The sequence below is a fragment of the Heteronotia binoei genome, chromosome 8 (assembly GCF_032191835.1).
Source record: "Heteronotia binoei isolate CCM8104 ecotype False Entrance Well chromosome 8, APGP_CSIRO_Hbin_v1, whole genome shotgun sequence".
Classification (NCBI taxonomy): Eukaryota; Metazoa; Chordata; class Lepidosauria; order Squamata; family Gekkonidae; genus Heteronotia; species Heteronotia binoei.
In genome coordinates, this window is record NC_083230.1 from 124,679,987 (window position 1) to 124,694,011 (window position 14,025).

At 47.4% G+C, this 14,025-nt stretch overlaps 1 protein-coding gene across 1 annotated transcript in view; it reads right to left on the reverse strand.

Moving 5' to 3' along the window:
• Window positions 1-272: 272 nt before the first annotated feature.
• The window catches only part of SLC35B4 (solute carrier family 35 member B4), a 31,729-nt gene continuing 17,976 nt past the window's right edge, over window positions 273-14,025 (reverse strand). The window contains exons 7-10 of the mRNA XM_060246012.1: window positions 11,646-11,755; window positions 6,747-6,822; window positions 5,652-5,727; window positions 273-2,419 (exon numbers count right to left, since the gene is read on the reverse strand). Coding sequence (XP_060101995.1) covers window positions 2,167-2,419; window positions 5,652-5,727; window positions 6,747-6,822; window positions 11,646-11,755 — 515 coding nt within the window. The 3' untranslated portion in view covers window positions 273-2,166. The remainder of the gene's footprint in view (window positions 2,420-5,651; window positions 5,728-6,746; window positions 6,823-11,645; window positions 11,756-14,025) is intronic.

The window sequence follows — 14,025 nt, forward strand, 5'->3', positions numbered from 1 at the left end:
CACTTTTTGAACAAAAGCCGCACTCGTGGGTGAATTCGCTACAGAACCGCTGCATTTGAGAAGTACACAAGTTTGTCAGGCCATTTCCCAGCGTTACCTCAACATGAATATGCTTCCCACTACATTCAGCCAAATGTAACATGGGACTAAACATTCAGCTGTAATAATAAATATGGGCACAAAAAGCAAAACCTTGTTCTCCCGGCTCATGTCTAGCGCTAGAGCACCTGGGCTGGCTCGTAAACACAGCAATACATAAATATGCATGAACATGGCGGGAAACTATACCTTTTTTTTTTTTCAAAAAAAGACAAAACAGCATTACACGCACAACAAAACCCCTCGGTATACACCTACGAGAAACAAATGCAGAATTAACTTATTTGCACGAGGAGCCAGACAGCAATATATAAATACTGTATACATACATGGGACGACTCGTGGCTGGAGATGTTAAAAACCAGCCTCAGCAGGGATTCTGCATCATTAAATAGCGGTAGGAGAAGTTGTACAGCTTTTTTTCTAAACGGTGGTAACCAGCAGATAACCCCTTCTGCCCCAGCTATCTTTGCCAAACCAAGCAAAAGGTTCAGGACAGTGACTGGACCGGATATGCCTGTTATCTGCCTATTTGAGCATCCTTGGGTTAAGAAACTAACCTCACAAATACCTCAGAACAGTGTAGCTTATTCTGTGCCCTTCCTGGAGTGGATCTCAGCTTGCTGGATTTCCAAAAGTTCTGTGGCACCTGAAGAGGAATAGTTGATCTAACAACGAATTGATTCTCCATAGTCTAGACCCCTCACTCCATTTCTAAGCCCTTCTGGGTATGTCCCCTCTCCATTTGAAATTAATTTTGAAACTATCCCGGCTTCCTTTAAAGAACCCTGGAAATTGTAGCTATGGGCAGCATATTGCCTTAGCTGGCAAGCCTCTTCACAGAAAACTCACAATTCTTCATCTGAAAGCAGCAATCATTAAAACCAAATTCGAACCAAGGGTTGCGGGGACTCAGCATTATATCATCTCATGGCGAGCACCACTACATAGGGGTGGGGAGCAGATGTGGGGCAGCCCCATTATTTCCATTTGGCAGGTCAGCCACAATATCTCTCTGGTTCCACCCCAGAGGTTTGTGAGTACTGCTAAACTACTGCAGAAATCAAGAGATATGGTAAGGAGAAAGATCTACACACAGAGATTATTCATCTCTTCTCCACCCCCTTTTTTTAATTGTACAAGGGCCAGGAAGAGAGCACTAGGACATCTGTAAACTAGTAATGCCGCAAAAAGATTACAGTATTTAAAAGATAGTACCATCCCAGGAGGACAAGACATAGGAGATATAGGCCACCCTCAACAGGATGGAAATCATTTTGTGACAGGCACGTTTGACAGCAGAGGAACCACGTTTTAAAATTATAAACTGCCTGATCAGCATGAAACTATCTGCCAGGCAAAAACCACCCAAAATCCTACCCTTAAATGACCGCTACCTGTGCTCTCTTTGCCCAAATCTTGAAGGCAGAGTAGTGTCGGGAAAACTAGAGTGAAAATAAGAAAACCTATAAAGAATTCGACAATATTCTACACAAGTGGCTACTTTGCCATGCTGTAAACCCCACACGAGTTTTACGCAGCGAGCCATTTCTTTGACTGCATCCTCGCCTCACAAAGATGCAACCTGCCGCAAGAGAATCCAACCCCTATCAAGAGCACAATGAACACAGGGTTCTTGCACCACAAGGCCACCGGTCAAATGTACTTAACAACTAAAAAAAAAGTGTATGCTACGAATCACCCAGAATATTCGCTGTACGGACCACACAGCACGAACGAGACACGAAGCTGGCCCTGCAACGAGCGGCTATCGGGTGCGAACAAAACAAATGTGAGATAAGACTCGGACCGATCTCGGTCGAAACCGCGACATGTTTCCCCTTGTCAAAATCCCTTGGAGTTGAAAAGCATTTTCCCCACTGCAGGGGATTCACTCAGCTGCTTGGCATAGCCAAGATCAGTTATTTTTTTGTATTACAAAAACCAATCCCCGACTTCCACAAGAAGGGAATTTTCTGTCCTGTGCTATAGAAATCCTCAGCAGGAAAAGAAAAAGTCTCTCGTTCAGTGCAGCAGTCATCGTGAGCTTTCCAGCGGAGTCCGGAATCACTCCTGCTTCAAGTCGTCCAGCTTTTTCTTCACATCCATCCGAAGACCCAGAGAATTCCACACCTCGGTGTACATCAGAGTCCCCACGAAGACAAAGAGGGTGCCAATCCAGTGCCAGGTGGTGAAGGGGTTCCTGAAGTATAGGATGGAGAAGATGAGGCTGACGAACTTCCGGAGCGTTACCACGAGCGTGACGGTCAGGGAGGTGCACTCGGTAGTCAAGATGAAGACGCCCCGTATGCAAACGTATCTGAGAGAGGCAGAGTTAAGGGGACACCAAAAAAGGACACTTGGAGCAGGAGAGGGAGGGGTAAAGAGCCAACAGGTCAGCATTTGAACAGAAAAATGCCAATTTGGAAAAAGAAAGAATCATAGAGTTGTAAGGGACCTCCAGGGTCATCTAGTCCAACCCCTGCACAATGCAGGAAACTCACAAGCACCTCCCCCTAAATTCACAGGATCCTCAGTGCTGTCAGGTGGCCATCTAGCCTCTGTTGAAAAACCTCCAAGGAAGGAGAGCCCACCACCTCCCAAGGAAGCCTGTTCCACTGAGGAACCGCTCTGTCAGCTCATGTTCACTGAAGTAATCCATGCTGTTATAAATGTCTATTTACTGTTAACTAACCCTGCTAGCTTTTACCTTACTAACACCTATGCCAGTATAGAATGTAGGGGGGGGGGGGAAGGGAAGAGTGATTTAGGCGCCAAAGGCTAGCAAGGTCTTTGAAGTGCAAACATCTAGCCGCTTCCCAAGCGCCTGGGAGCGCCGAGCAAGGACACCGCAGGGGAGGAAGGCACCGTTTGCATGTGTGGGAGATAAGATTGTGTGAAATGGTTATTTTCAATAGCCCAACTGGAACTTTATTATGGGAAGTGATTTAAACCCCCAATGCTTTGATGTATGTCCATAAAGACCAATGCTTTGCTTCAATCGCTATCACTTTCAAAGACCATGTGCAGAGAGTAACATTGTTGTAACAATAAATGAAACTTAGTTTTAGACAAAGACAAGTCTGATCATTTTCTGAACTTCAATGAACCCTTCGCTGACACTAACCGCCAGGAAGTTCTTCCTAATGTTGAGCCAGAAACTCTTTTGATTTAATTTCAACTCATTAGTTCTGGTCCTACCTTCTAGGGCCACAGAAAACAATTCCACTCCATCCTCTAGATGACAGCCCTTCAAGTACTTGAAGATGGTGATCCTATCACCTCTAAGGCCCCTCCTCTCCAGGCTAAACATCCCCAGCTCCTTCAGCCTTTCTGTCAGTATATTGAGTCCTCCTTCCACAGCATGACAGAAGCACGAAGCAGCAGGTGGATCTACAGTGACAGTATCTGACAGGTCAGATCAGATCAACCTTGGGAGTGAGCTGGTTCTGGCTGGACTGTAACCAGGGGAAAGCACCTGCTGAAGTCAGCAACTGTATGGACTGCCGTGATTGGCTGTGCTGTATATATAAGGACTACTGTGCCAGACAGTATTTCTCTCAGTCGAGAATTGGTTCCTGGCATAGCACTTTGTCACTCAGTTTAATGTTATTCACCGCACTAGTTGTATTGTATATAGTTTGTAAATACACTACTTTTATACTAGGTGCTGGTGTGTGGCTCAACTTCTTCCCAGAGTATACTCTTGGGCAGTTCTCTGTTTTGCACTCTGCACATGCACCACCAATACTTTCTTCATAGGACTTGGTCTCCAGACCCCTCACCATCTTTGTCGCCCTCCTCTGGACCCATTCCAGCTTGTCTATATCCTTCTTAAAATGTGGTGCCCAAAACTGAACACAAGACTCCTGGTGAGGTCTTACCAGAGCAGAGTATGAACCTATGAAGCTGCCTTCTACTGAATCAGACCCTCGGTCTATCAAAGTCAGTATTGCCTACTCAGACTGGCAGTGGCTCTCCACTGAGGTTTTTTACACCTACTTGCCTGGACCCTTTTTAGTTGGAGATACCAGGGAATGAATCTGGGACCTTCTGCTTACCAAGCAGATGTTCTACCACTGAGCCACTGTCCCTCCCCTAAAAGTGACCCTGATCTGGACACTATACTTCTGTTGATACAGCCCAAAATTGCATTTGAAAGGGACAGAAGGGACTGGGCACCAACAGTGTGTTGACTTCAAGGAAGGGCTTACATCAGGGAGCCACAACATAGTGCCAGTAGGTGACACCACCACGTTTCCAGGTGCCTGCCAAGTGGTTTTAGAAAATGGGCCAGGCCAGGTAAGGCTATTGGCCAGCAGAGATTTGATTGGATGGGCAGATTTTAAAGAAATGCTTCTTTGGCAACCACTGCTGATATAACACAAGGGTCTTCACGGTATAACTGAAAGAAAGCTGTGGCAGCCATTTTGTGGCTGGCTCTGCATCCCACAGCGGCCATTTTGTGAATGTGTCAGAATTCCAAAGGCCTCAAAAAGGTGGCCTACACCTTTTTACAAATCTGATGCTATTTTATGTTTCAATAAAAGATACAAATATGCTCCCGCTTTCCCTAATGCTATTGATCATTTAGGCAAGGAGCATACTGGAAACAGATGTTTGTGCCGGATATGCTCTGAGTGGCAGAGGAGAAACAAATTAGCCCCCATTCAGAAATCTAAATGACCCTTTCCAGGACAAACAAGAAGAAGAGGAGGAAGAAGAGGTTGGATTTATATCCTGCCCTTCACTACCCAAAAAAGTCTCAGAGCAGCTTACAAATCTCCTTTCCCTTCCCCTCCCCACAACAAACAACCTGGGGCTGAGAGAGCTCTGACAGAAACTGCTCTTGAGAGGAACAGCTTTGCGAGAACTTGTGACTGATTCAAGGTCACATCAGCAGGGGCATGTGGACAAGTGGGGAATCGAACCTGGTTCTCTCAGAGTCTGTGTACTTAACCTCTACACTAAACTGGCTCGCAAGGGGTGGGGGGAACACGTCTTCCTTTACCCATGCCTGATGTCTCGTAACAACATGCATTCCCCGCCAACACACAGAACATGTAACTGATCTTTTCCATCATCCTTTAAGAAGGAAGATTTGTACCAGCTGCGCATCAGTGGACAGATCCAGAAGAAGAAGAAAGAGAGGATTCATACCCTGCCCTTCACTAGGAGTCTTACAATTACATTTCCCTTCCCCTCCCCACAACAGAAACCCTGTGAGGCAGGTTGGGCTGAGAGAGCTCTGACAAAAACTGCTTGTGAGAGAACAGCTCTGAAAGAACTTGTGACTGACTCAAGGTCACACCAGCAGCTGCATGTGGCGCGGCAGGGAATCAAACCTGGTTCTTCCAGATTAGAGTCCGCGCTCTTAACCACTACACCAAACTGGCTCTCTGCCACTCAGAGGCACTGAGACTTGGCCTACTAATAAAAGAATAGGCAGCGAGCACATATGGGGATGGCCACCAGAGAAGCCCAGAGGAAAGCAGTAGAAAATTTACCTCAGGTGTGCCCCCCTCTCCCCAAGCGGCCCCCCAAAAGGATACTGAGTGATGACGTTCATGACGAGGTAGAACCACATGATTGGCAAGCTCAAGCCCAAGGCTGGGATTTGGAACAGTTCTGTTGAAAGGAGAGAGAGAAAGAGAGAGGCAATCCTTGGGAAATCGAGAACAAGGACTCAGTTCTTTAAAACGATATCAAGCTGGTAGAACACTCCATAAAAATTACACCACATACATAAGGACACCCCTTACTTACGCTGCAAAGGTTGCAGTAGGTTAGGAAACCACTTACACGTATGGTGGGAACGTCTGTATCTACAACTATTCTGGGTATCGATATTTAATGAAATGGGTAAAAAATCACAAAATTAACCCTTCCTTTCCATTTTGAATTTCCAGTTTTGAACATTTGGCCTCAGCATGTACCTAAACCTCACAGCTTGGAACTATTGGAATATTTGTGTGCGGCAGCTAGAATGGTAGTAGCCAAAAAATGGAAAAACGCGACACCTTAAACAATAGTGGATTTCTTGCGGCGCGTGCAAGAGATCTGTATTTTAGACTGCATCTGACTCAAGCAGCCCTAAATTGCGATTTTAAAGTTTGGTTTTATATTGCTGCTGTTGTTTTCCATGTACTCCGCCCTACGTCTTTTATTAACATAATGAGCTGCCTCGAACTCCTTAAGGGGAAAAAGGCGGCTAACAAACATTATAGCAGCCCCGTGGCGCAGAGTGGAAAAGCTGCAGTACTGTAGTCCGAATGCTCCGCTCACGACCTGAGTTCGATCCCGGCGGAAGCTGGGTTCAAGTAGCCAGCTCCAGGTTTACTCAGTCTTCCATCCTTCCGAGGTCGGTAAAATGAAGACCCAGCTTGCTGCGGGGGGGGGGGGGGAGTGTAGATGACTGGGGAAGGCAAGGGCAAACCACCCCGTCAAAAGTCTGCCGTGTAAACGTCGTGATGCAATGTCACCCCAGAGTCAGAAATGAACGGTGCTTGCACGGGGGACTACCTTGACCTTTTTAACAAACATTTTAAATAACTAAACAAACAATAGGAAGCCAGACTCAATATCCACCTTAAGGGATCGGGGAGATCCAAGCAATACAGGCCAAACCTTGAAAAGCATCAGCTTACCAGACTGGCTGAAGAGCATCGCGTGCCTGTAGATGTCTGGAGCCAGGAGAAGGAAGCCGGGGATGGGCAGAGCATGCTGTCGGAAAGAAGAACAACTTTAGGAAGGACACCAGAGGGAGACTCGGAGCAGGGGCCTGAATGAGAGGTTAGTGTCCCCCCGTAGCTAAATCATTTGAAACATTTTTATGAAGAAGAAAACAGCAGATCTATACCCCGCCCTTCTCTCTGAATCAGAGTCTCAGAGCGGCTCACAATCTCCTCTATCTTCTTCCCCCACAACAGACATCCTGTGAGATGGGTGGGGCAGAGAGAGCTCTCCCAGAAACTGCCCTTTCAAGGACAACCTCTGCCAGAGCTACGGCTGACCCAAGGCCATTCCAGCAGCTGCAAGTGGAGGAGTGAGGAATCAAACCCTGTGATGCAGGTGGGGCTGAGAGAGCTCTCCCAGAAGCTGCCCTTTCAAGGACAGCTCTGCTACAGCTATGGCTGACCCAAGGCCATTCCAGCAGCTGCAAGTGGAGGAGTGGGGAATCAAACCCGGTTCTCCCAGATAAGAAAGCTCTGGCTGACCCAAGGCCGTTCCAGCAGCTGCAAGTGGAGGAGTGGGGAATCAAACCCGGTTCTCCTAGATAAGAAAGCTATGGCTGACCCAAGGCCATTCCAGCAGCTGCAAGTGGAGTGGGGAATCAAACCCGGTTCTCCCAGATAAGAGAGCTCTGGCTGACCCAAGGCCATTCCAGCAGCTGCAAGTGGAGGAGTGGGGAATCAAACCCGGTTCTCCCAGATAAGAGAGCTCTGGCTGACCCAAGGCCATTCCAGCAGGTGCAAGTGGAGGAGTGGGGAATCAAACCCGGTTCTCCCAGATAAGAGAGCTCTGGCTGACCCAAGGCCGTTCTAGCAGCTGCAAGTGGAGGAGTGGGGAATCAAACCTGGTTCTCCCAGGTAAGAGTCTGCACGTTTAAGCACTACACCAAACTGGCCCTCAAAGAAGAAGATATTGGATTTATACCCCACTCTTCTCTCTGAATGCGGCCTCGTGGCGCAGAGTGGTAAAGCAGCAGTACTGCATTACTGTGGTTTGAACTCTCTGCTCACAACCTGAGTTCAATTCCGGCGGATTCAGGTAGTTGGCCCAAGGTTGACTCAGTGTTCCATCCTTCCGAGGTCGGTAAAATGAGTACCCAGCTTGCTGGGGGGGGGGGCGTGGAGTGTAAAAGAATGGGGAAGGCAATGGCAAACCACCCCATAAAAAGTCTGCTGTGAAAAAGTTGTGAAAGTGACATTACCCCAGAGTCGGAAACAACTGGTGCTTGTACAGGGGACCTTTCCTTTCCTTCTCTCTGAATCAGAGTCTCAGAGCGGCTCACAATCTCCTTTATCTTCTTCCCCCACAACAGACACCCTGTGAGGTGGGTGGGGCTGAGGGAGCTCTCCCAGAAGCTGCCCTTTCAAGGACAACTCCTGCAAGAGCCATGGCTGACCCAAGGCCATTCCAGCAGGTGCAAGTGGAGGAGTGGGGAATCAAACCCGGTTCTCCCAGGTAAGAGTCCGCGCACTTAACCACGGCACCAGACTGGTTCTCAAATTAATTATTGCTTCACCAATACTAGCACTTCCATCTATTGAAGGGATCAAGCGATCCCTTAACTTGTTCATCAGGTTCTTTAACCCTACCAAGTTCACATTGCTTTTTCTGTCACCTTCAAATACAATCCAGAAGACTCGGCTTCCAATCGCACACTGTGCTACAGAAGCTTGCAGGATAATATTGGGCCGCTCACACAGCCTCAGCCTAGCCTATTTTATTTATTTATTTAGGAGATTTTATATTCCGCCCTACCCCACAAGCAGGGTCTGGACGGATGACAACATAATTAAAGCAATTAAAACAAAGGCAGTAAGATCTCAGTTTCTCAATTCATTACAGTCAATAGACCAGCAATAACAATGCACAAAAAATTGTAGTCACAGACCACAATTTCGGACTACATAAAAGCATTCTCATATTCAAACTCCACCGATGTTTAAACTTTTAAAATGGCACTATTAACCATCTCTACTTTGTTAAAAACGGCTTATATATGGCTAAAACCCCCGATATTTTGCTACTGCCTGAGTTACGGACGTCTTAGTATCTTCCAATAAGTATTTCAGTAGCGCGACATCTGAAAATTTCAGACCATTAGCCAGAGGTTTAAATTTAGAGAGTAATGGAAATATTAACTGATGCCTCTCTCCGGAATAAAGCTTACAATGTAAAAGAACATGAGTAACAGTTTCAACATCATTTTCTAAGAATATACAGCATCTTTGGTGGATAAAGGGAAAAGGTAAAGGTAGTCTCCAGTGCAAACATCAGTAATTTCTGACTCTGGGGTGACATTGCTTTCACGATGTTTACACGGCAGACTTTTTTATGGGGTGGTTTGCCATTGCCTTCCCCAGTCTTTTACACTTCCCCCCCAGCAAGCTGGGGACTCATTTGACTGACCTCGGAAGGATGGAAGGCTGAGTCAACCTCGAGCCGGCTATCTGAACCCAGCTTCCGCCAGGATTGAACTCAGGTCGTGAGCAGAGTTTGGAATGCAGTACTGCAGCTTTCCCACCCTGCACCACGGGGCTCTTCTTTGGTGGATAGGAAAGGTCTCCCCTGTGCAAGCACCAGTCGCCTCCGACTCTGGGGTGTTGCTCTCACAACGTTTTCACGGCAGACTTTTTACGGGGAGGTTTGCCATTGCCTTTCCCAGTCATCGACACTTTCCGTCCAGCAAGCTGGGTACTCATTTTACTGACCTCGGAAGGATGGAAGCCTGAGTCAACCTCGAGCCAGCTACCTGAAAACCCAGCTTCCACCAGGGATCGAACTCAGGTCATGAGCAGAGGTTAGGACGGCAGTACTGCAGCTTTTAACACTCTGTGCCGCGGGGCTCTTGATAGGTGAGCAAAAAAACCTTCCTTGCAACACATTAGAAGGGGGGGCATTGAAACGTGACCTGGGAAAGGCCCATCTACACTTCTCATACGTGATGTTCGATACGGGGCTGCAGCAAATCGGCAGTAAGAGTGATAAAAGCAATCATTAAATGACTGGTCATTGTGAGGATCAAATAAAGAAAGGAAGCCAACTCTGGGTCCCCATGAGTAAGAAAAATGGGGTATACATTGGCCATGGTTTAGTGATGCATCATCTGCTCGGCCTGCAGAAGGTCCCAGGTTCAATCCCCGGCATCTCCAGTTTAAAGGGATCAGGTAAAGGGAAAAACCTCTGCCTGAGACCCCAGAAAGAGAAGGAGAGCCAGTTTGGTGTAGTGGTGAAGTGTGCAGACTCTTATCTGGGAGAACCGGGTTTGATTCCCCACTCCTCCACTTGCACCTGCTGGAAGGGCCTTGGGTCAGCCAGAGCTCTGTTATCTGGGAGAACCGGGTTTGATTCCCCACTCCACCACTTGCAGCTGCTGGAATGACCTTGGGTCAGCCAGAGCTCTCTTATCTGGGAGAACCGGGTTTGATTCCCCACTCCTCCACTTGCACCTGCTGGAAGGGCCTTGGGTCAGCCGGAGCTCTCTTATCTGGGAGAACCGGGTTTGATTCCCCACTCCTCCACTTGCAGCTGCTGGAATGGCCTTGGGTCAGCCAGAGCTCTCTTATCTGGGAGAACCGGGTTTGATTCCCCACTCCTCCACTTGCAACTGCTGGAAGGGCCTTGGGTCACCCATAGCTCACTTATCTGGGAGAACTGGGTTTGATTCCCCACTCCTCCACTTGCAGCTGCTGGAATGGCCTTGGGTCAGTCATAGCTTTACCAGAGGTTGTCCTTGAAAGGGCAGCTGCTGGGAGAGCCCTCTCAGCCCCACCCATCTCACAGGGTGTCTGTTGTGGGGGAGGAAGGTAAAGAAGATTGTGAGCTGCTCTGAGACTCTTCAGAGTGGAGGGCAGGATATAAATCCAATATCTTCATCTACCTCACAGAGTGTCTGTTGTGGGGGAGGAAGGTGAAGGAGATTGTGAGCCGCGCTGAGACTCTTTGGAGTGGAGGGCGGGATATAAATCCAATATCTTCATCTACCTCACAGAGTGTCTGTTGTGGGGGAGGAAGGGAAAGGAGATTGTGAGCCGCTCTGAGACTCTTCAGAGTGGAGGGCAGGATATAAATCCAATATCTTCATCTACCTCACAGAGTGTCTGTTGTGGGGGAGGAAGGTGAAGGAGATTGTGAGCCGCGCTGAGACTCTTTGGAGTGGAGGGCGGGATATAAATCCAATATCTTCATCTACCTCACAGAGTGTCTGTTGTGGGGGAGGAAGGGAAAGGAGATTGTGAGCAGCGCTGAGACTCTTCGGAGTGGAGGGCGGGATATAAATCCAATATCTTCATCTACCTCACAGGGTGTCTGTTGTGGGGGAGGAAGGGAAAAGAGATTGTGAGCCGCTCTGAGACTCTTCAGAGTGGAGGGCGGGATATAAATCCAATATCTTCATCTACCTCACAGAGTGTCTGTTGTGGGGGAGGAAGGTGAAGGAGATTGTGAGCCGCACTGAGACTCTTCGGAGTGGAGGGCCGGATATAAATCCAATATCTTCATCTACCTCACAGGGTGTCTGTTGTGGGGGAGGAAGGGAAAGGAGATTGTGAGCCGCTCTGAGACTCTTCGAAGTGGAGGGCGGGATATAAATCCAATATCTTCATCTACCTCACAGGGTGTCTGTTGTGGGTGGGGGGGGAAGGTCAAGGAGATTGTGAGCTGCTCTGAGACTCTTGGGAGTGGAGGGCTGGATAGAAATCCAATATCATCATCATCAGAAAGCTGCTGCCAACCTGTGTCGACAATAAAACTGCATCACGCGCTTAAGACCAAAAGAGTCTGGCTGCCGCTGCAATAAAAGGATTTCAGGCGCTTACATTGTAGAAGAGGGCTTCTTTCGAATGTTTGCCAAACTGCTTGTACAACGTCTCCTGGAAGATCCCCATCCTAGCAGACATCAGGAGGGCGAAAGTTAGGGCCGCGATGCCTGCAACACAACACCGGCATGAACGGGCTTTACATCCTGGTTTGAGCAGGAACATCCTGCGGTCGGAAAGAACATTCAAGGAGGACCCGCACAGCCCCGCCCCCCCCCCAAGGACCTGCACAGCTATACGTTGCCCGAGAGCACACCCAGCAAGCCATACACAATTGTCCAACCGAGACCAAGCTCACGGGGAACCAGTTCTGCCCATTCACAGCAGGAATCATATTTGCACAGCACCAACTGGCTAGTAACTGAAACATCACCAACCTGCATCCCGTCCCCACAGCAGTTCTGCTATTTTTAAAATCGATTTTATTTATTTTTTTTTAAAAAGAATCCACTATGATGATGAACAAACATTTAAATGAGTAAGTACTGCCGAGGTTTCCTAGTCTTTTATGAAAGCAAAGATAGACACGCCATCTTAAGATTATAGCGAACAAGGCAATTAACTGGAATCAGAATTTGAATTCTTTGGCTGAAAGGATTGCGAAGGATGGAAGAATCCAGGTATAGCCTACAGTAGGGATCTCCAACCTTTTGGAGCCTGTGGGCACCCTTAGAATTCTGACACAACATAGTGTGTGCAGCCACAAAATGGCTGCCAGAGGAGGCGGCAACCACAAAATGGCAGGGTCACGTACAAGTAGGGTTGCCAGCTCTGGGTTGGAACATGGAACAATACAATCAACACTGTAAATATACTTATCACACCAAAGCATATACAAACATATATTTTAGTAACAAAGAAGATAGAAGAAGAAGATATTGGATTTATATCCCGCCCTCCACTCTGAAAAGTCTCAGAGCGGCTCACAATCTCCTTTACCTTCCTCCCCCACAACAGACACCCTGTGAGGTGGGTGGGGCTGAGAGGGCTCTCCCAGCAGCTGCCCTTTAAGGACAGCTCTGCCAGAGCTCTGGTTAACCCAAGGCCATTCCAGCAGTTGAAAGTGGAGGAGTGGGGAATCAAACCCGGTTCTTCCAGATAAGAGAGCTATGGCTAACCCAAGGCCATTCCAGCAGGTGCAAGTGGAGGAGTGGGGAATCAAACCTGGTTCTCCCAGATAAGAGTCTACACACTTAACCACTACACCAAACTGGCTCTCTCAACATTTAAACCAGGGGTGTCGAACTCATTTGTTATGAGGAGCCGGATTTGGCATAAATGTTGGGCTGAGCCATGTGTATCATAAAATGTAATGCCAGGTAGTGGAAATATAAACTTTATAAAGGGCACAGACACACAATTAAAAGGGTTTTTTGCTTAAAATAAAACATGCTTCAAATATTAGCGGGCTTACAATATTTTGTTTGAGAGTCTCTGATAAATGTCACCTCTTGCTATGAATTATTGCATCAAAAACTGCAGAGAATGTCTGTGCTGTACCAGTCTTGAATAGGTGCTGTTCAGGTGTGCACATCTGTAAGTTGCAAACCTACTTTTGATTCATTGACATACATTACAGACATCTCATAGTCAATGCTTTGAGCCTAAGACCCAGTGGAACATGAAGCGGCTGGGCATTGTGAGCTTTTGTACAGAAGTTGTTTCACGTACTAGTCAAGAACATGTGAAGGCACCATGGCACAGACTGGGGGCTATGTGCTTGTCTACAAAACTGTCATTTTCCTCAGAAAAATGACTACAACTAAAAAAAAAAATACAACATCCCCCCCCCCCAAAAAAAAACAACTACAAGAACAGAGAGACAGCCATGTACAGTGGTCAGTGTCAGCCTACTATCTAAGAAGTCTACATTCAAGACCCCCAATTCAAAGGAAATGTGAAAGAAAAAAATAAGGAAAATTTGCTGGGTAAACCTGGGGTGGAACACACTCTCAGCCTAATGCTGATATTTCTCTTCTAAGTAGTTCACATGCTTTCCTATTGAGAAAGACTGGAGGGCATGAGTACAGCGAAAAAGAGGAGGGGAACCCAATTACACCCATAACAAGCCCAACAGATCTCTCTCTCTCTCTCTCTCTCTCTCTCTCTCTGTAGTAAGGCAAAAAGCTCATACCTTCACGAAAACATTGCTAGACTTAAAAGCATTCTTTGTAGCTCTCCTGATGGTGGGGACTGGCAAAGGAAGTTCTGGCTCTTTCTTTCCTTCCCCAGGTCAAGAGGAGGGGGAGGAGCCTCAGTCATTCATTAGAAGGAAGAGAGGCTTGTCTCAGGAACTGATTAATTGAGCCTGGCAAAGTTAATCAACCAGCAGAGCTATAGAGCCAAGTTCCCTCATTGGCTGAGGCTGTTCCTCCCTCTT